General features: G+C 44.8%; 2 protein-coding genes and 1 long non-coding RNA gene across 4 annotated transcripts in view; 2 read left to right on the top strand and 1 right to left on the bottom strand.

Annotated features, from left to right (window-relative positions):
- The window catches only part of Sptbn2 (spectrin beta, non-erythrocytic 2), a 35,422-nt gene extending 29,909 nt beyond the window's left edge, over nt 1-5,513 (top strand). The window contains exons 26-36 of the mRNA XM_035442045.1: nt 710-954; nt 1,057-1,195; nt 1,633-1,717; nt 1,978-2,174; nt 2,477-2,619; nt 2,708-2,783; nt 2,857-2,907; nt 3,095-3,315; nt 3,575-3,748; nt 4,214-4,256; nt 4,678-5,513. Of these exons, the coding sequence (XP_035297936.1) occupies nt 710-954; nt 1,057-1,195; nt 1,633-1,717; nt 1,978-2,174; nt 2,477-2,619; nt 2,708-2,783; nt 2,857-2,907; nt 3,095-3,315; nt 3,575-3,748; nt 4,214-4,256; nt 4,678-4,905 (1,602 nt within the window). The 3' untranslated portion in view covers nt 4,906-5,513. The remainder of the gene's footprint in view (nt 1-709; nt 955-1,056; nt 1,196-1,632; nt 1,718-1,977; nt 2,175-2,476; nt 2,620-2,707; nt 2,784-2,856; nt 2,908-3,094; nt 3,316-3,574; nt 3,749-4,213; nt 4,257-4,677) is intronic.
- On the bottom strand, nt 74-11,239 carry LOC118238543. Its single transcript, XR_004769052.1, has 2 exons — nt 11,037-11,239; nt 74-2,939 (listed from the first exon to the last, which is right to left on the bottom strand). It is a non-coding gene; the product is annotated as an uncharacterized LOC118238543 (long non-coding RNA).
- A 7-nt stretch (nt 11,240-11,246) lies between these two features.
- Rbm4b (RNA binding motif protein 4B) lies at nt 11,247-21,101 on the top strand. Of its 2 annotated transcripts, none has more exons than XM_027408670.2 (4): nt 11,247-11,377; nt 12,026-12,449; nt 16,824-17,494; nt 19,494-21,101. In XM_027408670.2, the coding sequence occupies exons 2-3, from the start codon at nt 12,038-12,040 to the stop codon at nt 17,483-17,485; spliced, it is 1,074 nt and encodes a 357-aa protein (XP_027264471.1). In that variant the 5' UTR covers nt 11,247-11,377; nt 12,026-12,037; the 3' UTR covers nt 17,486-17,494; nt 19,494-21,101. The 2 variants fall into 2 exon arrangements, with proteins under 2 accessions (XP_027264471.1, XP_027264470.1); XM_027408669.2 differs by having other exon boundaries at nt 20,491-20,614.
- Nucleotides 21,102-23,672: the final 2,571 nt, after the last annotated feature.

The following is a 23,672-nucleotide window of genomic DNA, read 5'->3' as shown; positions in this document are numbered from 1 at the left end:
GGCTGGGAAGATGGCACCCGTGGAGGGGCATGTAGAGATAAGGTTAAAAATCACTCCAGGAATGGACATCAGCTACTACATTCAGGCTTGCTTTATAACATGCGCGCATGCACATGCGTCAGAGAACACGTACTTTGATGTATGTATGGAGGTCAGGGGACGACTTTGATTCTATTCTTGGACTTTAGGTTCTGGTCATCAGGCTTGGGCAAGTGTTTTTGACACCTTGAGGCATCTCACTGGCCCAGTTCACATTTGTAATGAAGACCCATGACTTTTTTCCAGTGGTCCCAATGGCTGCAAGATCCTTCATGCCCAAATCCACCTGTTGATGACACTCAGGCCAGAATTCTGGATTTATGAGATTAACACAGATCATTCCTTCAACCCCATGTGACCAGTCAGCCCCCAACCCAAATTGACTCTGCAGGCTGCACCTTTCCTTTTAGTTTTTTTTTTTTTTTTTTTTTTTTTTCAATGTCCTAGCCTATCCTACCCTGGGTAGGATAGCTCAACTTGATTTTAGAGCCCTATTCCCAGATGAGGTCCAGTAGGACAGAGGGTGGTAGGTAGGGCTCTGAACCTTGGTTCTTCCTACCACCTTTTTGGCTGGTGAATCAAACAGGAGGTAAAAAGCAGTGCAGGGACAAGAGAAGCTTCAGCTCCTCTGTCTCCCAGCTCTGCCTGACTCAGACCTGGGTACCCACAGGTCCAGCAGGTTCAGGACGATGGCCATAGGCTACAGAAGGCCTATGCTGGAGATAAGGCTGAGGAGATTGGCCGTCACATGCAGGCAGTAGCTGAGGCCTGGGCCCAGCTCCAAGGAAGTTCTGCTGCCCGTCGTCAGCTGTTACTGGACACCACGGACAAATTCCGGTTCTTCAAGGCTGTCCGGGAATTGATGCTTTGGATGGACGGGATTAACCTGCAGATGGATGCCCAGGAGCGGCCCCGGTGAGACCCACAGTGCCTGGCACACTCCACAGGGTATGTGATACTACTGGTGGCTGTGGTGGAGCTGTGGCAGCTGCTGATACCATCTTTGTATCGGCCTAGGGATGTATCCTCTGCAGATTTAGTCATCAAGAATCAACAAGGCATCAAAGCAGAGATAGAGGCCAGAGCAGACCGGTTCTCCTCTTGCATTGACATGGGGCAGGAGCTGCTGGCCCGGAGCCACTATGCTGCTGAGGAGGTGGGTGAGACTTGGAGAGAACCTGACTGGCCACACTGAACATGGATTATTCCTGAAATTTCTCTTTCTGTTCCTTTTGTTTGTTCGGTTGGTTTTTGGGTTTGTTTGTTTGTTTTTGTTTGTTTTGTTTTGTTTTTGTTTTGTTTCTTGAGATGGTCTCAACCATGTAGCTCAGGCTGGCAACAATTCTCTTGGTGTGTCCTTCCAAGTACTGGGATACAGGTGTGCACCATCATGCCCAGCTTTGATTTTTTTTTTTTTCCTGTCTTCTTGTCATTCTTTCTTAGCAAGAATTCTTTCACTGTCCTCTCAATGTTACCCAGGCATTTCTACCCATAGAACTATTTTTCTCTCCTCTTGACATTATAAATCATTGCTATACTTCAGTGGAAAGGCCCCATTAGGCCCTAAGTCAGGCCTCCTTACCTTACCCCCAGATCTCAGAGAAGCTGTCTCAGCTACAGTCCCGGCGCCAGGAGACAGCTGACAAATGGCAGGAGAAGATGGACTGGCTGCAGCTTGGTGAGCCACTGTGGGAGTGTCAGCAAGAGGGAGGGGTCTTGTGAGAAAGGCCTGGGTATTGTCTATCTGTGGTGGCCACAGTGCATGAACCCAAGAACCCTGGATATGGAATTCCAGGATACTATACTTGGTACCTCCTGACAGTACTCTGGGACAATGATGTTCTCTGTCCCTGTACTTGAGGTTGCCATTGCTACCATGCCCTGCCATTTCATACTCTAATTTTCCATCTCTCTATGACATCCCCCCTACCATGGCAGTTTTGGAGGTGCTTGTGTTTGGGAGAGATGCAGGGATGGCGGAGGCCTGGCTATGCAGCCAGGAGCCATTAGTACGGAGTGCAGAGCTGGGTTGCACCGTGGATGAAGTAGAGAGCCTCATCAAGCGGCATGAAGCCTTCCAGAAGTCAGCAGTGGCCTGGGAGGAGCGTTTCAGTGCACTGGAGAAGCTCACTGCGGTGAGGACTGTGGGACCTCAGAGGTGGCCAGCCCCACTGCAGCCCCAGCCCTGTTTTCATTACTGTTCAGGAGACATTTCTTCTCTTCCCACTGCACTGCTTCTCTGAGTGTGAGAGGAGAGTGCTCTTCTATTACATGACCAGATGCCAGTTAACCTGGGTGCTACTGAGATCACTCTGCTTCTTGCCCTGCCTTCTTTTAGATTTTCTTCTCCATCTTTCCTATTTTATTGGGCAAGAGCTGAGACACTTCAGCTTTTCTCTTCACCATGATACTTGCTGATCTCAGCATTTCTTGACAGCTGGAAGAGCGGGAGAAGGAGCGGAAGAGAAAGAGGGAGGAGGAGGAACGGAGAAAACAGCCCTCTACTCCAGAGCCAATGGCTAGCCGGCCCGATGGGAGTCTGATAGATGGCCAGAAAGCTCCAGACACTGCCTGGGATGGGTAAGAGCTAGACACCTGGGCCAGGAGGCTGAGGCTGGGCCTAAGCAAGCCACAGATAATTATTCTGTGTCACATTTGGTCATTCTAGATCCCAGTCACAGTTGCCACCATCCACACAAGCTCCCAGTATTAATGGGGTCTGCACAGATACAGAGTCTTCACAGGTAATTTAATGTCTGTAAATATCCCTTTTGACCCTGCCAGCCGCCACATCCTCACAGCTTCTTATCTTTGCAGCCTCTGTTTGAACAGCAAAGACTTGAACAGAGCAGTGTCCCAGAAGGGCCTGTAAGTCTCTCTGGAGGGGTGGATGTTGGTACCTGGGAGATGAAGAGACAAAAGAGTGGGTAGGGATCGTGGGTATGAAGCTCAAGCTTGGGCTGAAAGACCAGCTCTTGGCCATAGAACTTCCTGACTCCAAGGCAAGGTACCATCCATATCACCTATTAGCAATGACATTGCTTTCCCCCCACAGGGATCTGGCACAGGGGATGAGTCCAATGGGCCCCGGGGAGAGAGGCAGACACGGCCCCGGGGCCCTGCCCCCTCTCCAATGCCCCAGAGCAGATCATCTGAATCAGCCCATGTTGCCACCTTGCCCACACGAGGCCCTGAGCTCTCTGCTCAGGAACAGATGGAAGGGATGCTGTGCCGCAAACAGGAGATGGAGGCCTTCAACAAGAAAGCTGCCAACAGGTATCAGGTCTGGCTGTGCAGAACCTGTAGCCTCTTAGGTTCTTGCTTTTGAGGCATTTTCTGGAAACTTCCTAGACAGAGAGGGAAGCACTTTATTAGGAGTTTGTCCTTTGAGAAAGGGCTGGAACTCAGGACTCTCACAGGCTCAGAGGAGGGTCACAAGTGGCCTAAAGACTGTATGTGGAACTTAGATGTTACAGGTCCCACAAAGCCTCCACTCCACCTGTCTACCTACCTGACCCTACCATGTCTCCCCCAGGTCCTGGCAAAATGTGTACTGTGTACTTCGGCGTGGGAGCCTCGGCTTTTACAAGGATGCCAGGGCGGCTAGTGCAGGAGTGCCATACCATGGAGAAGTGCCTGTCAGTCTGGCCAGGGCCCAGGGCAGTGTGGCCTTCGACTATCGAAAACGCAAACATGTCTTCAAGCTGGGGTAGGAACCAGGACTGCTTTCAGGTTGGGATGGAAGGAGTCAGAAATCAGGCAAGGTGGATGGACTTGCCTGAAGAGAGCACATGAATGGTGCTGCTCTGCTAGGTACATTTGTAGGTGGAAGAGTGGAGATTCTGGGTCCTGAATCATAGTAGAATGGAGGAACTAAACATAGGCTGAAAGTTATCTTGGATAGGAAATGTGAGGGCAGGATACTAGCTCACTCTAGCTGTCAGGGGACTTCCCACTGCCAGCAAGAGCCTGCATTGCCTTGGATGGAAATGAGCTTAATATTGCACATCTACAAAATCCTGAAACTTTGAAGAATGTGTAAAACGTGATCTGGCCTTGGGGGCTGTGCTCTCTCTCCCAGTCAGTCCAGTCCTGGGAGAATAGTGAGCTCACAGAAGCACTGATATGCCAAGTAAAGGTTCTTAGCTCTGCCCTGTGCCTTCTCTCCCAACAGCTTACAGGATGGCAAAGAATACTTATTCCAAGCCAAGGATGAGGTGAGCCTTCCCCTGTCCTGCTGTGCTCGCTCTCTCGCTCTCTCTCTCTCTCTCTCTCTCTCTCTCTCTCTCTCTCTCTCTCTCTCTGTCTCTCTCCCTCTCCCTCTCCCTCTCCCTCTCTCTCCCTCCCTCCCTGCCAGCATTTTGTTTTATGAGAGAGGGTCTCACTGTATATGCTTGGTTCCTGTTCCAGAGTGACCTCAAACTCATAGCAACCCTCCTAGCTCAGCCTCCTGAGTCTGGGTTCACAGAGTTCACAGCCCCACCATGGCCAGCTGAAGCTCCCTATCCTAAAGGGGGCCTTTTTCTTCTTCTAAAAAAAATCATTATCTTTCTACTTACTCCTATCATACTTTCCTTCTGTATGTGGCCTCCAGTCAAAGTCTTTGAGTGTGAGTTGATGTCTCCCTGTCCCTTACAGGCAGAGATGAGCTCATGGCTGAGAGTGGTGAATGCAGCCATTGCCACTGCATCCTCTGCCTCTGGGGAGCCAGAAGAGCCAGTGGTGCCTAGTGCCAGCCGAGGTCTGACCCGGGCCATGACCATGCCCCCAGTGTCACAGCCTGAGGGCTCCATTGTGCTTCGCAGCAAGGATGGCAGAGAAAGAGAGCGAGAAAAACGATTCAGCTTCTTTAAGAAGAACAAGTAGTTGGGGGCAAGATTCCCAGGTCAGCTCCCTCCCTCTGTTCAGGAAACTGCCAGGGACTACCAACAGAGACCACCCTCTTGTCAGGACAACTGCCTGCTGCTAGGGTCTGCTGCTAAGGTCAGCCCATCACCAACAACTGTCACTGGGGGCAAACAAGTGTTCCCACAAACAACCTTCTCTTCTGCTATTTAATTCAACTGGTGGTGGGACCCAGGCAACCCTTAATATCACTCTTCCCCACCTTGTCACCTCTTCCCAAGCCTATGCCTCCACCCCCACCATGGTGCAGATAGTGTCACCCTCAACATGGGCTATGTGGGAACCACTGTCCCTGCCTCAGGGTCTTTGTGCCACCACAGCCAGGGTGTGCAGTCCACCATTCAGTTCTTTGCCTCTGGGATCAGCCAGGACCCTCTCAAAGCTGAAGCAGGAGCACCAGATGATGGAGTCGGGGACACTGAAGCCTTCCCTGCCCATCCTGCCTCACCCTCTGACTCATGTGGCTGCTCCTCCAGCCACTCGAGGTGGCTTCCGAGTGTGAGTTGTTCAGGAGTAGCCACATCCTTGAGTCTACCCAAGGAGGTGATTAAACAGCTCAGCTTCTCTCACTGCCTCGTGGTGTTGTTGCTTTCCTGACCATAGCCTCTCTGGTTCTGGTCTCCTTTGTGCCAGACATCCACTCTACCCCCCACCTTTTGAGCCTCAAAGAAATGTGCGAACCTGAGAGCTTCCCTGTCTAAGTCTCCACATGACAGTGATCTGTTTCACCAGTTTGACCTATGCTAAACCTCTGTTTAGACCAAAGACATTCACTGTGCTTTGGGTTGATGTTAATTAACAATATTCATGTTAAAAAGGTAGTAAGTCACTCTCCCTGATGCACACTTTTCTTTTTACTTTAAAAAAGTTGTTTAATTTCTTGCAGTGCTGGGGATGGAACCGCCTCGTGCATGCTAGACAAACACTCTAACACTGAACTACACTCCTAGCCCCTACACTATTCCTCACTCTGAAGTCTCTCAATTGTTTTCAGTAAGGAGTGGTGAGGACTGTTACTACAACCTATTCTCAGCTACTGCTGAGTCAGCAGTGGAAAGGTGAGCACCCTACTTTCTGTCTTTCCCATAGAATCAAGGGAGCTCACACAGAATCACAAGAGTGGCAGGTTCCCACCTCCTGAACTCTAGAAGGCTGTCACCCTAGGAATCCAAAAGGTACATCCTGAGCATGTAAATAAACACACAATATATTCTAGAGATGGAAAGAAGTATTTTTTCTTAAAGTTTGCAGTATTGACAAAGGAGGTATTAAAGTTGGAAGTTGTGGGTCTGTTTGAGAAAACTAGCCTGTCTTCCGCATAACTGGCCAAGGGCCCCAAGCAGCCCTGACTGACTACTGTCCGTCAAAACAATGACAGGTAGAGTCAGGTGTATGCAGGCTAGGGACTAGCATCACACAGCCCCAGAATGGCCTCCATCCGTCACATGTGGCATAGCAGATCATTCACAGGGTAATGGTACCCCGCAGTAAATATACATATGTATAATGTGGTAACAGCCCATCCACAGACACAACAATCATCAGTAGGTCTCAGATTCCTTTTCTCATAATTCAAGCACAGCTGTGAAACTTCCCCTGTTAGACATGGGAGAGTCCTTGTGGAGGGCTCGGAGTATGTGGCTTGGGGAAGAACAATAATTGAAAAGTTTAGAAGCAAATGTAGTATGTGTGAGAGAGATTAACGGAGAAATAATTACCTTGATCTACAAGTAGTGCCACCAACTGATGTGTGCAGAAAAGTCATTGTGAATAAAAAGGAAAGACAGGAATTAGGTTAGAATCATCTGTCTACATACATGACAGCTGAAGCCACTTCATGGTATGATTCCATAAGGGCAGAATGGAGGCGAGGATAAGCATAGGGCTAGGAAGCAAGTCTTTAGGATGTTGGTGGAAGAGAGAACAGATGGTAGACAGAATGGGGCTCTAAGGGATACGAAAAGGGCTAGAGCACAAAGACTGCAGCAGTGTTGACCCTGTGTACTGGTGGGACACAGGGACAAACAGAAATGGATAGGCTATATAGGAGTGAACTAGTTTGAATTTTTATGAACACCACTGACAAGGGCGGATTTAACTTGTGTTGACCCACATGGCTGGCCACATGGGACTACAGAGTACCGAAAGTGTAGCAAACCTAAACTTTGATGTGCTGAAGGTATGAAATGACATATTTCCAGGACTTTAGGGGGAAATTTAATATCTCAATTTTTATATTGAATACATGTTGAAATGTCAAAATTATTAAAATAGATTTCAAATTTTTATATTTTGATGTTTACTGGAAATTTGTATTTAATTTATTTACTGTGGTGCTAGGTATAAAACCCAGGGACTTGTGCATGCTAGATAAATGCTTTACCATTGAGTTGCACCCACAGGCCTTTTTCCCAGTTCATCTTCAATAATTAATATGGTTCATTATATCTCCATTGGCTAGCACTCAAAATGGACCACAAACCTAAAAGTGGAAGGTATTGGGAATGGAAGAGAACACAATAATTAATTTGGCTACATAAAAAAGATTTAGATCCTGTCTCAAAAAGCAAAACAAAATTTACTTTCAGAGACAAAGATATTAGTGAAAAGACAAGATAGTTGAAACCAATAAGAAATATCTACCATATGCAGGAAAATCTTACAGCTCAACACAAAGTCTGCAACCTGAAATATAGGCAAAAGATAGGGGCAGGAAATGAATATGAGCACACACTCCAAGACCTTAAGAACAAGAAGGTATTTTCAAAATCATTAGTCATGAATCAAAAAATCAAAGCAAGTTGGGGATAATACCTTACACCCCTTTGACAAAAATTAGGAAAGTGAATGTCAAACCTTGATAAAGATAGAAAAAACAGTGCCCCTTAGGTGTTGCAAGTAAGAGGATATGCTAGCAGAGCTTTTCTGGGGACTTTGGACACGTTAGTTTTATATACTCCTATGACCAAGCAACTCAGCAGTTTTACCCCTGGATTTACACACACCCCCTCCCGAATTAGAGGACACACAGACTGCTATTCACAATCTAGTTTATGATGCTGAGGAACTGAGGCAATTCTAGCATCTTATCTCTAGAAAGGGAAGGTGAAATGCATGGGTGAAGCAAGGAATATCACAGAAATTAGACTTAACGCATCACACATAGAAGCAAGAAATAATTAGCTACACAGCATACTATTTACGTATTTATACAAATGTATGACGGGTGAACATTGTTTAGGTCCAGCAAAGAAGCCAACTATAAAAGAGAATTTGTGACAATCTAGGGGAAGTTTGACCATAAATATTAGATGATATTGACATAACACATCCGGTGGCAGTATAGTTCAGAGAAGGTCCGGGGCTTGGTCCTCAGTACTGTGATTAATAGTTACAGACTGTGAGGTACTTAGAGGCAAAATTACACTGTGTATAAAAGCCTAGGTAAAATGTTGAAGCTAGACAAAAGGTCCAGAGGAATTAATCACAAGTTTACCTTTGTGGGTTTGTTTTTGTTTTGTTTTGAAATTTTCCACAATGAAAAGTTAAATGAATTGAAAAAGTACATATATTAATAGGCTTGTCTCAGGCTGGAGAGATGGCTCATCAGTTCAAACAATTGCTGCTCTTGTAGAAGACCCAAAAGTGGTTCCCAACACTCACATTGTACATCTCACAAAATACCTATAACTCAAGCTCCAGGGGATCTGACACACTCTTCTGGCCTCTATGGGCACCTGCATACACAGAATACATTTACACAGACACAAACATACAGATGACTCTTTTTCTCAACAGGGTTTCTTTATGTACCCCTTTCTGTCCTGGAATTGCATAGACCAGGGTGGCCTCAAATTCAGAGATCCGCCTGCCTCTGCCTCTCATGTTCTGGGATCAAAAGCATGTGCCACCACCACCCAGATCACATATTTTTTTTTCAATTTTAAAGAAAAGAAAAACCAGAGACTAGAAATGGTGGTGCACACCTGTAATTCCCAGCACTTGGGAGTCTCAGATAGGATTATGAGTTCAAGACTGTTCTGGGTTACACAGCCAGTTTCTTGTCAGCTCTGGCTAAATGGTAAGGCCATCTCAAAAAGAAAAAAAAATAGGGAGTGAAATGAAAATGTTAGAGAAAGATGGTATCTGTTACCAGAATATTGGTTGTGGAGACCTCAGGAAATTTGGGAAGAGGACGGTATAAGTGTTAACAGCTGCTTGGATGGAAAGGGATTCTGGCATTCAGGAGCCACAGAATACCACAGGTCACACTAAGCATAGCAGCTTACAACCCTGCTTTTGTGGAGTGTAACAATTCCACTTCCATAAGGGAAGATTTCCCTGGCAGAAAGTGTTACAGCCCTGCTCTACTTCACTCTCAGAGATGATCTCGCCCAGGATCATCTCTGCTCCAGCAAAAGGTCTTCACCCAAACCATTCAAGAGAGTTATTGGGAGGGAAGAATCCAGGAAAGCGGCTGCCTCTGCTAGAGAGGAAGAAGACAGCACAAACTGAACAGGCACAGGGTTTATATGGGGCTTCTTAGGGGCAGGGTTTTCCTGGGAGAAGATTTCCAGGGTGGGGACTGGTCAGCTTTCAATCCCTGAGCTCAGATTGGCTAGATCTTGTGCTCAGTAATTGGTTGGTTTTCTGCTCAGGTTCGGGGTCAAATTTGGCTCTGGTGTCAGGGACAAAGTGTTTCTCGTTCACAGGCCTTTTTTAACCTTTTGGTCTAGTTTTAGGGCCAGGGCATATTTCTTTCACTGGCTCCGATTATATATTATATAGGGACAAAGTGTGTTTCTTTGGCACTAGTTTCAGGGTCAGGGTGTATTTCTTTGGCTCTGGCTGCAGGGCCAAAGTGTGTTTTTTGGCTCTGCTCAGGGTGTGTTTCTTTGACTGACCCTTCCCTTACAGACAGAACCCAAAGTTGTGTGATAACAGACCCAGAGAGAATTCCAGGACAGCCAAGGCTACACAGTGAAACTCTGTTTCGAAAAACAAAACCAAAATTTTTAATTTTAAAAATATGTTTGTTGCCGGGAGGGTGGTGGTGCACACCTTTAGTCCCAGCACTCCAGTGGCAGAGGCAGGTGGATCTCTGTGAGTTCCGAGACCAGCCTGGTCTACAAGAGCTAGTTCCAGGACAGCCTCCAAAGCCACAGAGAAACCCTGTCTCGAAAAACAAATAAATAAATAAATAAATAAATAAATAAATATGTGTCTGTTATTACAATTAGAAAGACAATGGCTTCTGAAATGAGTAGGAAACATGGATTTGGTGACAGAAATGTTTCCAAGTAGCTTGGGCAACTGATCTTTATAGTATTGGAGAAGCTGGTGTTGAAACTACCACAATGGAGAATGGTGTTTAACAATCATCCTAGTATCTCTACCAGGAAATAAACTCAACCCATCAATCTCTCTAAATGGCCCAAATACTCTTTGTTGAATGGGATAGTGAATAATCCACCTAGCTAGTACCCTTCTGCCACCAGGAGGTGCCCTTGGACCGCAGCTGAAAGTCAGGAGCCTGACAATTGCCTGTACCTCTGGCAGCTTGGACTGGATGTGGAGCCCCTTGTCACACTCACATCCCCAAACCCGGACTCTCTCTGGACTTCTACACCATTTTTTTTTGGGGGGGGGAGGGTGCTTACCACATTTCAGGAACCATGACAGGCAGATACACAACGAGAGAGGGAAAACCCAGCGCACGTATATTCATGAATAAACATGACAAAGTACAGTTTGGATAGAGAAATACCTTCCTCGTTCTAACCCAGCTCTGTCACAGATCACCTTTTCGTCCCTCGATTCTCAGTCTCTATTTTCTCGCCAATGAACACCACAATTGCAGCGAAAATTAAGTTGTTTTAAGGGAGTTGCTCGCTCCCTCCCATCCAAATAAGGGAGAGATTAGGTTAAGATGGGGTGCTTAGACTTCTGAAGTATCGCTCTCAGCCGCCACAGAGCTTGAGAAAACCCCCTTCTAGCGGGCCCAGTGAAACAACCCTTTGTCATCAGCCTCCCTCGACAGTGGGCTAATAGCACGATCCATTGTGATGGTTAGATACTCCCCCTGCGCTTACTGTTTTGCCAAGGCAGGGGTTGCTTCCAGAGATCTTTTGACGCGCAAGCCGCGACCCTCTCCCAAGGTGGTGATTGGCTATCCGGGGCTGGGGGCGGGCTGACCCCGCAGTGCCGTCACCACATGACCCCGCCCCCGCACGGGGGCGGCCATTTGTGTGCGGCCGCAGGATTGGTCGCCCCGCTCCTGCGAGGGGGAGGGGAGGCAGGCAGCGCGCACTCGCGCGTGCGTGAGCTGGCGCGCGAGAAAGCGCTCGGTCGCGCCGAGGCTCGAGCGGCCGTCGCCATTTTGTAGGGTTCTCTCTGACGCGGGACCCGCCGCCACCGCCAGCACCACCCGGAGGTAGGAGAGGATGCTGTGGGTGTGTGGGGAGCCCGGGAGCAGCCCGGCCGGGCCTCGGGAGGGCCAGGGAGGCCCAGGTTTGGGGCTACTCATCTTCTGAGGAAGGTCCCGGGAAGACAAGGGAAGGAGGCGGGGCCGGGTCTCCGGAGGGGGCGGGGCAGGGGTCGGGCCGAGTCTTTGTTGGGATGTAGCAGCTGGAGGTTGGGCCGCTGAGGAAGGGGGTTCAGGTGTGGGGAGTAAGAGGGCTTTTCGTTCTTAAGAGTGTGGTGGGAAGTGATGCCGCGCTGTGGAGAGGCACACAGATTTCCCTCCAAAATCTTGTCACTAGGAACATTCAGATGTTTCTTGCGTTCTGCTTGGCGTTTTCTTCCCTGTGCTAAGCCTTGAAACAGCTAACCTTGTAGATTAGATGTACCTGACCTCACAGAGATGTTGGACCTAGTTGTGCACTCTGCCCTCCGATCTTCTGTTGGCATTGCCACACAGCTTGCACTACTTAGGAACAAACTGCTATTTCTCTCTCAAAAGGAATAAATTACCTATGTGAGGGTCGGGAAGATATTAATAATTGGGCCATTAAATGGAAATGCTGCAATGCTATGTCTCACTTCACGCCTGACTTTTGAAATGTTGTTTGTAATCTGCCAGGCTCTTGTCAGGATGGTGAAGCTGTTCATTGGAAATCTGCCCCGGGAGGCCACAGAGCAAGAGATCCGCTCACTCTTCGAGCAGTACGGGAAGGTGCTAGAATGTGACATCATTAAGAACTATGGCTTTGTGCACATAGAGGACAAGACGGCCGCTGAGGATGCCATACGCAACCTGCACCACTACAAGCTGCACGGAGTGAACATCAATGTGGAAGCCAGCAAAAATAAGAGCAAAGCTTCAACCAAGTTACATGTGGGCAACATCAGCCCCACTTGTACCAACCAAGAGCTTCGGGCCAAGTTTGAGGAGTATGGCCCAGTCATCGAATGTGACATCGTGAAAGATTATGCCTTTGTACACATGGAGCGGGCAGAGGATGCCGTGGAGGCCATCAGGGGCCTTGACAACACAGAGTTTCAAGGTGAACTGTTGTGGGGCTTGGGTGGCAGAGCTTCCTGGAGTCTAAGTCAAGGCAGAGGCAAGAACATAAGACCATGGGGCTGTGAGAGTGGCTTCTTTCATTCTCTTTTAATTGAAATGGATAGATGATGTTTACTATCCTAAGTATATAGTGTACTCTTAGTACACTATATTTTCCAGTAAACATTTTCCATTTTGTTTGCAAAGATGTTTCTCCACAACTGTTGGGTTACAAATTGTGGGTTACTTTATTTGGTCTTTATTCACTTGATTGCTGCTAGCAAGAAGTCTAAACTGTCTAGGCAAGAAATGTGAGAAGTGATTATGACTTAGTGGCTGCTTTTGTTGTGATCCAAAAGCCTTAGTTTTTTATATTCTGATGGATTTATATTAAATGATGGGTGGTGGTATCAAAGTGGAAAAGGAGTATCTAGAGGAAGCACTGTATGAGAAATCTGAGGTGTGTCTAGTTGGGGGGAGGGGATAGGTATCTTTGAGGTGTCCAAATTTGTTGAGTCTGTGGACTACAAGCAAAGCCAGTAACATGCCATAGGTTCTTATGTTCCACTTATTACTTACCTCTAACAGGCTAAAAATTTTTTCTTTAGAAATTCAAGGTTGAATGGGAATGATGGTCTTGCTTCTGGTGAAATTCCAATGAGGGCATCATAGAGCTTACTGTGTTGCTTATATTGACAACAAGTATATATGTATTATCATTAACAGCACAGGACCTTGTCTGAAAACCCTGGAATTGTGTTATTATAATAGCCATTATCTGCATGGGCTAGTAAATTTAAATTAATTGAAGTAAAATTTCAAAATTGATTTTTCCAGTGTGGGCATATTTCAAGAATACAGGAGTCACATGAGGGAAATGACTACTATATTAGGAAACATATAACAGACCCACATTGCAAAAAGCTCATTGGTTAGCACAGTTCTACAAGGCTTTTATTGAGTGTTATTGAGTTGGATCACATAGTCAAGGCTACTTTTTTTTTTGTTTTTTGAGACAGGGTTTCTCTGCGGCTTTGGAGGCTGTCCTGGAGCTAGCTCTTGTAGACCAGGCTGGTCTCGAACTCACAGAGATCCACTTCCCTCTACCTCCCGAGTGCTGCGATTAAAGGCGTGTGCCACCACCACTGCTGGGCTCAAGGATACTTTTCAAGTTCCTAAGTTAACACCCTTTTTTGCTCTAAATACCACTAAAACAGTTAAATAAAGATCCTCTGCTAAACTAGAAAACAATGAAATCATGGGAAAAGGGGAAGTTAATCTGAAAAGTCTTAAGTATACAAATAGTGAAGCTTACTGGAGGCTCACGATCATGTATTCTAGTTTCATCACTAATGCCCTGGCCTTTAGCTACTGAAAGCCTAGGGCACAAGTTGCAGTTAAATCCCTGTTCTTACTAGCAAGTTGAAAGGTGCACCCCCCCCCCCCCAGTGCTTTCCCTATTATAAAATAATGATCTCTTATGTGGCTCCCTCAAAGAATGGTAGTGAGATCAGAATGAGGTAATAACTATACTTTGGCAATAAAAGCAATTTACAATGAAAGATGAGCGCTATTTGCAACCTTGTTTTTTTTCTACTCTCGTTAGAAAAATATTTAAAATATGGTAAATCCTGCCCTCCCATCCCCGACACATGCACACACAGGATCTCTCTGTATGAGTCCCGAATGTTCTAGAACTCACTTTGTAGACCAGACTGGCCTCCAAGTCACAGAGTTTAAGCCACCCCACCCCCCTTAATTTGAAACAATGCTAGCAAACTTTTTGAAAACATTTCCGATTACTGATTATTTTCACTTGCTGTGGAAGGTGGTCATAGATGGACAGGGGAAAGGAAGGCAGGAGTTTTCTTGCCTCACCCCCTCAGTTCTGGTATCATTCAAGGGCCCCACAAATGTTGGGCTAGTGCTCTACCATTACCATTGGCCTGTATGTTCCCATCCCTAATGAAGGGTTTTGCTTATCAGGTAACAAACAAAATGGAAAAAAACTTAAAGTACTAACTTTGCATATAAATTCTCATAGTATAATATCAAATGCCCTTTTAAAGGAAATGGGGAAATAGCTTAAAAAGATGAGTACTTTTTGTGGGTTGTGGGGTACTGAATATTGAATCCAGGGTCTTGAGCATGCTATGTACACAGTACCCCTTTTGGCCCTTGTATTTATTTAATAACACATATAATTGAAATGGGGATCTGAATAATGCAATGAAGGTATTTTTATTATACATGTACACATATATCAATAATCACTCCAATAGAAAGTACAAACAGTAAATGGAGTTGAAAAAGAATAATCATTTATTTGGTTTCACGTTCTTTTTCTGTCTTTTCTGGAGAATGTAGTTTACTCCAAGCTATTTTTTATTACATGCAGATAGTTTTTCTAATGAGCTAATTTTTTTCCCTCAGGTGGCAACAATGTTTAGTATTGGATAATGCATTTTGTTTGTTGAGACAGGTTCTTGATGTACACAGCCTAGGGTTACTCTCAACTCAAAGTCCTCCGGCTTCGAACTTCTGACTGCTTGGGTTGTATATGTAATTCTGTCACATACATATGTTACAGAAAATACAAGCTAGATGCCAATTTGGCATTTTGTTCACTTTAAAGCCTTTTTAATATAAAAGGTGCCACTTTGAGCATTTTTTGAACCTTTATTCTGTGTATTAATGGTTGTCTCAAAGTTATGTTTCTGCATTGTATAACTTCTAAAAATAGAATCTGAGTTTACCTGAGTCTTTCAAGATGTTTCCTCTCCACAGGCAGCAGTGAATGCAGTTTGAATTGGAAACTATAACGAAGCTGTTCCCAAGTAATCATCCGGGCAGCTGAATTGGGAAGGATATGTAAGAATTTAGGGGCGTTGTTTCAGCATTAAGTCAGTGGATCATTATGTCAGCTACATCTCCAGTCTTCTTTGACCTCTGACCCAAGACAAAATTTCAGAAATTAGAATTAAGTTTCCCACCTTTTAGAATTTTAATGCTCTCTTTTGGTCCAGCCTCCAAGAGAAAATACTTTTAGTGGGCTGGTTTTCTAAAAATTATTGGCAAATTTCAGTAACTTGGAGGTTCGAGAAAATTTAAGAGTTCCATCTGTCTGAATTTAGTAGAGTGGCAAAACTTCTACCTGTTTCTAAAGATAACAGAGAAGCACAGTACTCTTTCAGAATTTGAGATATTCTAAATTGAAAGTCCTTGTAACCTTTAGAAAGAATGTAAAACAATGGAGACACCTATCTCTTATATTGCAGGTGTTTTTAAATCTAGGTCAAAAAGAAAAAAATTATTGGCATCCTTTTCACAATTACAGAAATAGATTTTGCCAGAGTTGATGAAGTAAAGTACAGTCATCCTCTTAAGTGAAAAGTAGGAATAGGAGCCAGGCAGTGGTGGTGCAAGCCTTTAGACCCAGTACCCGGGAGGCAGAGGCAGGCTGATCCCTGTGAGTTTGAGACCAGCCTGGTCTACAAGAGCTAGTTCCAGGACAGCCTCCAAAGCCAGAGAAACCCTGTCTTAAAACCTACCCCCCCCAAAAAAAAAGCTACTACTGTTTCCACTTTATTTTTGAGTGGTGCTGGAACTTGGCCTTGCACATAGTAGCAGAGTGTTCAACCACTGAGATGTATGTCCAGCCCCAGAAGCTGGTAGTTCTTATATCTAACTCCTCTAAGAGGCTTTGCTCAAGTAGTTGTGGTCCCAAGGAAAAAACTGGGGTGGAGCTAAAATCTATAGAGGTTCTTTTAATCCCCACAGGTACAGATGAAGCCAATAATAAGCAAAGTTATGATTTGGGTATCCAACATAGCAACATAGCACCTGCACACATTCCTGGAGGAAACATGGTGGACAGAAGATTGCTGTTGAACTGGGATTGTTTGTAGGGTTTGGGAGTGATACAATACTGGAGGTTGAGCCCAGGGTATCATACATGCTAAGGGGCATGTGCTTTTTCCATTGAGTTCAGACCTGACGCGAATTGTTTAGAGGAAAGATGCCTTCTAAAATTGCTGTTAAGTAAAGTTTTGTTAGATATCTAGTTTGATTTGGAAGTAGTAACAGTCTTAGGAAAAAAAAAAAAAAAACAACCCAGCAATCTTTGCATGGGGAAGGAAATAAATTGAATTGGAGATGAAAGTAGGGTAGATTCTGATATGCTACTGGCATTAAATAGGGTTTGACTTATCTCTAAGGACTCCCATATTCTAGCCCTTACCTCTGTTGAAATTTACTGTTTTGGAAGGGATTGCTGAATGAAGTAATCACAGAAGTCTGTATGTGTATGTATTTTATGTTTACTTTCATTTGGGAAAAGAATGTTAATGAGTAATAATTTTAATGTTTCTTCAAGGCAAACGAATGCACGTGCAGTTGTCCACCAGCCGGCTTAGGACTGCGCCCGGGATGGGAGACCAGAGCGGCTGCTACCGGTGTGGGAAAGAAGGACACTGGTCCAAAGAGTGCCCGGTAGACCGTTCGGGCCGCGTGGCAGACTTGACTGAGCAGTACAATGAACAGTATGGAGCAGTGCGCACGCCCTATGCGATGGGCTATGGGGAATCCGTGTATTACAATGATGCCTATGGAGCACTCGACTATTATAAGCGCTACAGGGTCCGATCTTATGAAGCTGTGGCGGCGGCAGCTGCAGCTTCTGCATACAATTATGCAGAGCAGACCATGTCTCATCTTCCTCAAGTCCAGAGCTCAGCTGTACCCAGTCACCTCAACTCCACTTCTGTTGATCCCTATGACAGACACCTATTGCAGAACTCCGGCTCAGCTGCCACCTCAGCAGCCATGGCTGCTGCCACCTCTTCCCCCTATTATGGAAGGGACAGGAGCCCACTGCGTCGGAATACACCTGTGCTCCCTGCAGTTGGAGAGGGTTACGGTTATGGGCCAGAGAGTGAGATGTCTCAGGCTTCAGCAGCAACACGAAATTCTCTGTATGACATGGCCCGGTATGAGCGGGAGCAGTATGTGGACCGAGCACGGTACTCAGCCTTTTAAAAACTGGAGGTGAGAGTGGGGTGAATGTGGTTGAAATCTGCATTTAGTTCCCTACAAGAGACCTTTACTTCACTGAGGAGCCAGAGCACCAAACAAGACAATACCTAAAAAGCACAAATTACTTGTTTTCAGTATTTTCTATAGTTCAGGCCACAGGTTTATTTGGCCTGTTGAGTTAGTATGATTCCAATGTGTTACTTTTGAAATAGGGACAAACTCAGTTAATGCCTTAAATCCCAATACTGGGGAGACAGAGGCAGGTGGATCTCTGTGAGTTTGAGGCCAGCCTGGTCTACATAGTGAGTTCCAGGACAGCCAGAGCTACTTTGTGAGACCCTGTCTCGAAAAACCAAAAACAAAGAAAAAAGTTGTAAACAGACATGTGGTATGGGGTGGGCAGGCAGGCGGATGTGGGGAAGCTAACAGCTATTTCCTCATTAAAAAAGAACTGAGTCTCAGCATCGGTACTTTGCTTATCTGGTAAATGAGAGATAGAGCCCAAAAAAATTCAGACTCAGACCTTTTAAATCTGTACCCTTTCCAGCCAGGCAGTGGTGATACATGCCTTTAATCCCAGCATTTGGAAGGCGGAGGCAGGAGGCAGGCAGATCTAAGAGATCTGAGTTTGAAGCCAGCCTGGTCTACAGAATGAGTTTCAGAACAGCTAGAGCTACACAGAAAAGCTTTCTCAAAAATAATAATAATAATAAGTTTAGAGCCGCCTGCCTTCCACTACTAAACTACTGTGGTGATGGTGAAGGACACATTAGGGAGCTAGTGTTATTAACTCTTAATTTCAAGAGTTTCCAGTTTGCCTATACGCCATTTCTTAGAGTAGCACCTGATGTGCATACCTGTAATCCCTGTACCAGGGAGGAAGAGGCAAAAGGTTATGCTAAGAGATAGCTTGGGTTACACAGCAAGTTCTAGCGAAGTCTAGGAAATATAGCAAGACCACTGTCACAAAGAAAAAACAAAACAACTATTTCTTGGGTCATCCATCAGCCTTTATCAAAAGAAGCTCTTAAGTGTGTTACTTTGTAAATCAACCAAAGCCCTAATGTTTTAAGACACTTCAGTTCTCAATGTTTTCATGATGTACTTATTCCAGCAAGAACATGTTGATGTGGGCACTTAAGCCCTATTTCTTTGTAGTCTATGTTAGAATTCCTGTTTCTTTCAGCAAGTTTAGAGCCGCCTGCCTCTGCCTCCTGAGTGCTGGGATTAAAGGCGTGCGCCACCACCGCCCGGTGTCATTGGAAATTTTGTTTGTTTGTTTTTTTTTTTTCTTCCAGATAGGGATTCCCTGTGTAGCTTTGGAGCCTGTCCTGGAACTAGCTCTTATAGACCAGGCTGGTCTCGAACTCACAGAGATTAGCCTGCCTCTGCCTCCCGAGTACTGGGACTAAAGGCGTGCACCACCATCGCCCAGCGTCATTGCAAATTTAATGTTTACTTATTTCAAGAAATGTATACAGAGTGTTGGAATGGCAATTGGGGATATTCAGAGACAAGTAAACTTCATTAGAATGGAAATGGTGTTTACAATGTATAGTTCTCTCAATTTTCCTTGTATTTTGAAGTTGAGTGTCACTTGAGTTAGAGCCCTAGCAGTGCGGTTAAACAAGTTACCACTGAGATGCCAGTGTTCCCAACTTATCCTGATTTTGTATACATGTTAGAAAAAAAAAATGGCATGTTTGTTAAGTTATATGCTGTACAGTTGTGTCAGTAAGACTTGGGATTTCTTAAGACCATCGTTCAGCATGTGAATGGAGTTTGCCATTAATTCCCATAGCTGGATCTACTCTGTGAGATATCTCTGATAACGTTAGTATTAGTCTGTTAGATAACCTTGTTTATCAAGAATGTTTCAAAGTTAATTATTAGAATAACATAGCCTTTAAGGGTATTGTTAGGACATTTTAAATGTGAATATTAACTTCAATCAGTAGCTGTTCAACTAACCTCTTTTTAGTGATGACTTTTAAAGAAACTTACCTTCCAGGTGTGAACCTCAAATGGACTGAATAACCCTGAGTTGGTTGCAGTCCCAGGAGCCTGATGTTAATGAGGCTGCCAGGATGAAATACTCCACAACTGTTGGGGATCCAAATTCGGGTCTCACCCTAACAGAACTGATCCAAGAACATCACAGCTTTTGAAGTCGATTGGCACAGATCAAGACCAAGATTTGGCCCTGTGTCTGTATTAAGTAGAGGAGCTTGGTGTGAGTTAACTTTTTTTTTCCCTCAGCCATTGGTGTCTGGATTTCCCAGCATCAATGGAGGAATTAGACAGTCCTAGCAGTGGTTTCTTCTTTTGACTTATCAAGGGACATTTGCTCAGTTAGGAAACTACTGCACCTCTGGCTCTGAACTGACAGTGTGACATGTAGTCAGTGTGACTTTAAAGGGTGAATGACCAACTGTTCTTTGATACGCTAGTCTTTGTGATTTTTTTTTGAATGTTTTCTTTGGAACATTTCTAATAGGAAAATTGGGCTGAGCATGGGTTGTGGATGTCTATAATCCCAGCTACTCAGGATTGCTTTAGAAGAGAAGTTCATGGGCAATATAATTAAATCCCATCTCTTAAAAAAATTTTGGTTATATCTGATACCTTAGCATCTTTTGCTTTTTTTCCTGAACAAAAATTCCTACAAAATTAATCTGTAGTCATTGAAAGTTTATACCTCCTTTTGAAGCAGTGGTAGCCTTCTACTACAGGGGTTACCTAAGTTAAAAGACGGGAGACAGCTGAGTTTGTCACTCTGGCAGCTTTGCATCCTGGGCAGCACACAGCTGTAAGTAGTTCCTAGATAGAGTTATTAGACTCCTGGGTGATTTTGTGGGATATGCATTCAACCCAGTCTGACTTGATTTTGTTTTGTTCTTGTTTCCCCCCCCCTTCCCGGAATACAGGACGGGACCAGGGCCCTTGTACTCGGAACCAGGCTGCTCACCAGGCATTGTGTAAGCCTCTTGTGTTGTGCTTTCTTTCAGGTAGGATAATTGCGGACTGAACCCTCGGGCTGCGGTCATATATGAGAACTTGGTCCTCGAGGTCCCCTTTGCCGGCATGTTTCCATTGCTTCATGTTTCAGTAAACAAAGGAATTTGTGACCAACTATGTTTTCTTTCTTAATTTAATTCTTCTAAATTGACTTTTCTTTCCTCGATGCTAGTTGTCTATAGCCTTTCACTCTGTTCCTTATATTCTCAGCTTCTGAACAGCCCTAGGTAAGGATTATGCTGGCATCCCCCTTTTTTTCCTGTACAGTGGAGCCCCTCTTAATCTTGCTTTCCCTAGGAGTTGAGCGAGCCCTTCTCCCTGCCATTCTGCAGAATCTCCTTTCCCTTTAAAATGACCATGTAGTGGCAAACAGTCTTTAACTCTTCTGTTAGCTCTGGACTCTAACACTAAAACTAATAATCTTCTGAAGTTGCTAGGACCATTGGGGTTTTGTTGTTATTTTGGTTTGTTTTATTTTTATTTGTTTTCCCGGTTTTGTCTGACCTGTGATCGTGGTACAGCATTAGCTGAAATTTTAGCCTTGTTTTATTCCACTCCTCTCATTTTTTTTTTTTGACAAATAAATGTTTCTAACACTTAATCTTTTCCTAATTGAGTGACTGTTATTTACCACTAGTGTCTTCTGATTTTTTCCCAGTTGTGCTTGAGCTACAAAACTCAGATGAGTGAGTGCCTAAAAACATAGAAGGGACAATTGAGCAGAGCACTATGGGTTCAGAAATAGACAGCTGAGTCAACTTAGCTTTGAGACACTGGCCACTTTGGTGTACAGGCTCCTTTCTCCAAATAACCAGAGCTATCCTACAGCTGAAAGGCTAACCTAGAGAATCCAGAGCCCTAGTGAGAAAGCCCCACAGGAAGTCCTGTATCATAAGAAAGCGAAGCTAGAGTACCTACTAATTCTATCACGTGGACTTTTAACATAGTGTTCTAGAGAGGTATCTCATTGGTTAAGAGCAAGCAGAGGACCCAGTTCAGTTCCCAGCACCCACATGGTGACTGACATCCATCTATATAACTCTAGTTCCAGGGGATCTGATGCTCTCTTCTGACCTAAGCAGGCACAGCATTGCACACGTGCGCGCCACACACACAAATTAATTTCTTTAAATTTTGTTTGAGAACATTTTCCGCTTTCTTAACACTCCCCATCAGGCTTGATAGACACCCCTAACCCTGCCACTCTCTCTTGTGATCTTTCTTTTACCACTCCTATGTTTTGAGACAAACTGCCCCTATGTACCCCTGGCTGCCCTGGAATATGCCATATAGAGACTGCCATATAGAGACGAGTCTCATACTTGTGTTGATTCTCCTGCCTCTGCCTCCCAAATCTTGGGATTAGACATAATCCATTATTGCTGGAAGCTTATCCTTTGCTTATTGGGGGAGGGAACAGGGGGATGGGGTGGGGTGGTGCTGGAAAGATGCTCCTCTTCCAGAGGACCTGGGTTCAATTCCCAGCACCCACATTGGTGGCTCACAACTGTAATTTCAGTTCCAGGGAATCTGATGTCCTCATTCTGACCTCCAAGGGTACTGCATGCATGTTGCAAAACATCCACATAGAAAAAATGAAAATCTCAAAAACTATTAAAAATTGAAAAAGAGGCTAGACATATAGCCACAAGGTAAAGCACAAATCCAGTGTCAGTTCCCTATTTCTCTTCACCAAAAAGAGGGGGTTAGGGAGTTCATGTAAATTTACTTAGGAGCTCTTAAAACTATTTCTTCTCAAAGTGTTAATATTTCTTTAAGAAATATCTTGGGGAGGGGGCATGAGAGGGTTAGTTTTTAAGACAGGATTGGTAGTTCACACAGGTCTTGAAATCATTATGTAGCTGAAGTTTTCCTTGAACTCCTAATCTTACTAGCCCTTTAACCTTTAATGTGACAGGATTACAGGTATGCATCAGTACACCCAGGGCACTCAGTTTTGCTGGATTAGAAAAATATACTTTGAACAGAGAAGTAAATAGGCTGAGTCCATAGCATATACCCGTAATTCCAGCACTCAAGAGGATTATCAGGAGCTGAAGGTCAGCCTTAGCTACATAGCAAATGAAGCCTGAACTGTGAGACCAAATCTCAGAAAAACTGAACCATCTCTCCAGTTCCTCTGAATGTTTTAAGTTTTATTTATTGTGTGTGTGAGCGAGAGAGACTGGGTGCCTGCGTGCCAGTGCAGGAGCATGGGCGGTGAGGTCAGAAGAAAACTTTCAGAGTTGTTCTCTCCGTCCACCACTCAGGTCGTCAGGCTTCTGCAGCAAATACCTACCTACCTCATTGGCCCTTGTTTAAAAAAAAAAAAAAAAAAAAAAAAAAAAACTTAAGCTGCAAAAACAAAACAAAATTGGGCAGAGGCAGATCATCTGAAGTCAAGGCCAGACTGATCCACAAAGCGAGTTAGTTCTAGGATAGCCAGAAACCCTGTCTCAAAAAAAACTTTTTTTGGTTGTGATATCTGCATAATATGTATGCACACAGGCTGAAGTAAGAGGTCAATATAGTTTATTTAGCTAAATTAGCTGGCCAACCAGTCCTAGGGATCATCTTGTCTCCCCTTCCTATATCTCCCAACTCTGGTGTTCACCTCAGCACCCAGTTTTTCAGGAGTCCTAGGGATCTAACCTCTGGCCTTAATGGCTGAGCAGTAAGCATTTTAGTTTGAGACAGTCTCAGGCTCACTACGTAGCTAAAGAGGACCTTCGTGTCCTGATCATCCTGCCTCCCAAGTACTGAGATTATATGCATGTATCACTACACCTAGTTCTGTGCAGTCCTGGGGATCAAAACAAAGCACCCTACCAAAAAAAAAAAAAAAAAAAAAAAAAAGTTTTGAGTTTCAGTTACCCCAGGGTTGCCTCTAACTTGCATTGTAGTTAGGCTGTCCTTGAACTCCTGATCCTCCTCCTTCCACTTCCCAAGTGGCAGAATTAAAGGCATAAGCCTCTAAAACCAATCCAGAGTAGTTGTTTTGTTTTTTTTCCTCTCTTCTTCCCTGAGACAGGGTTTCTCTGTGTAGCCCTGGTTGTCCTGGAACTCACTCTGTAGACCAGGCTAGCCTCAAACTCTGAGATCCTCCTGCCTCTGCCTCCCCAGTTCTGGGATTAAAGATGTGTGTCGCCACCACCTGGCCCAAGAAAAATGT

The sequence above is a fragment of the Cricetulus griseus genome, chromosome 3, assembly GCF_003668045.3.
Source record: "Cricetulus griseus strain 17A/GY chromosome 3, alternate assembly CriGri-PICRH-1.0, whole genome shotgun sequence".
NCBI lineage: Eukaryota > Metazoa > Chordata > Mammalia > Rodentia > Cricetidae > Cricetulus > Cricetulus griseus.
Note: the sequence above shows the minus strand (reverse complement) of the source record. Positions and strands in the feature narration are given on the sequence as shown.

Bases quoted from the DNA above. Each gene is read 5' to 3' on its own strand.
- Rbm4b (XM_027408670.2), top strand. From the start codon at position 12,038: ATGGTGAAGCTGTTCATTGGAAATCTGCCCCGGGAGGCCACAGAGCAA. The intron at 12,450-16,823 runs GTGAACTGTTGT...TGTTTCTTCAAG, and splicing joins TGACAACACAGAGTTTCAAG to GCAAACGAATGCACGTGCAG.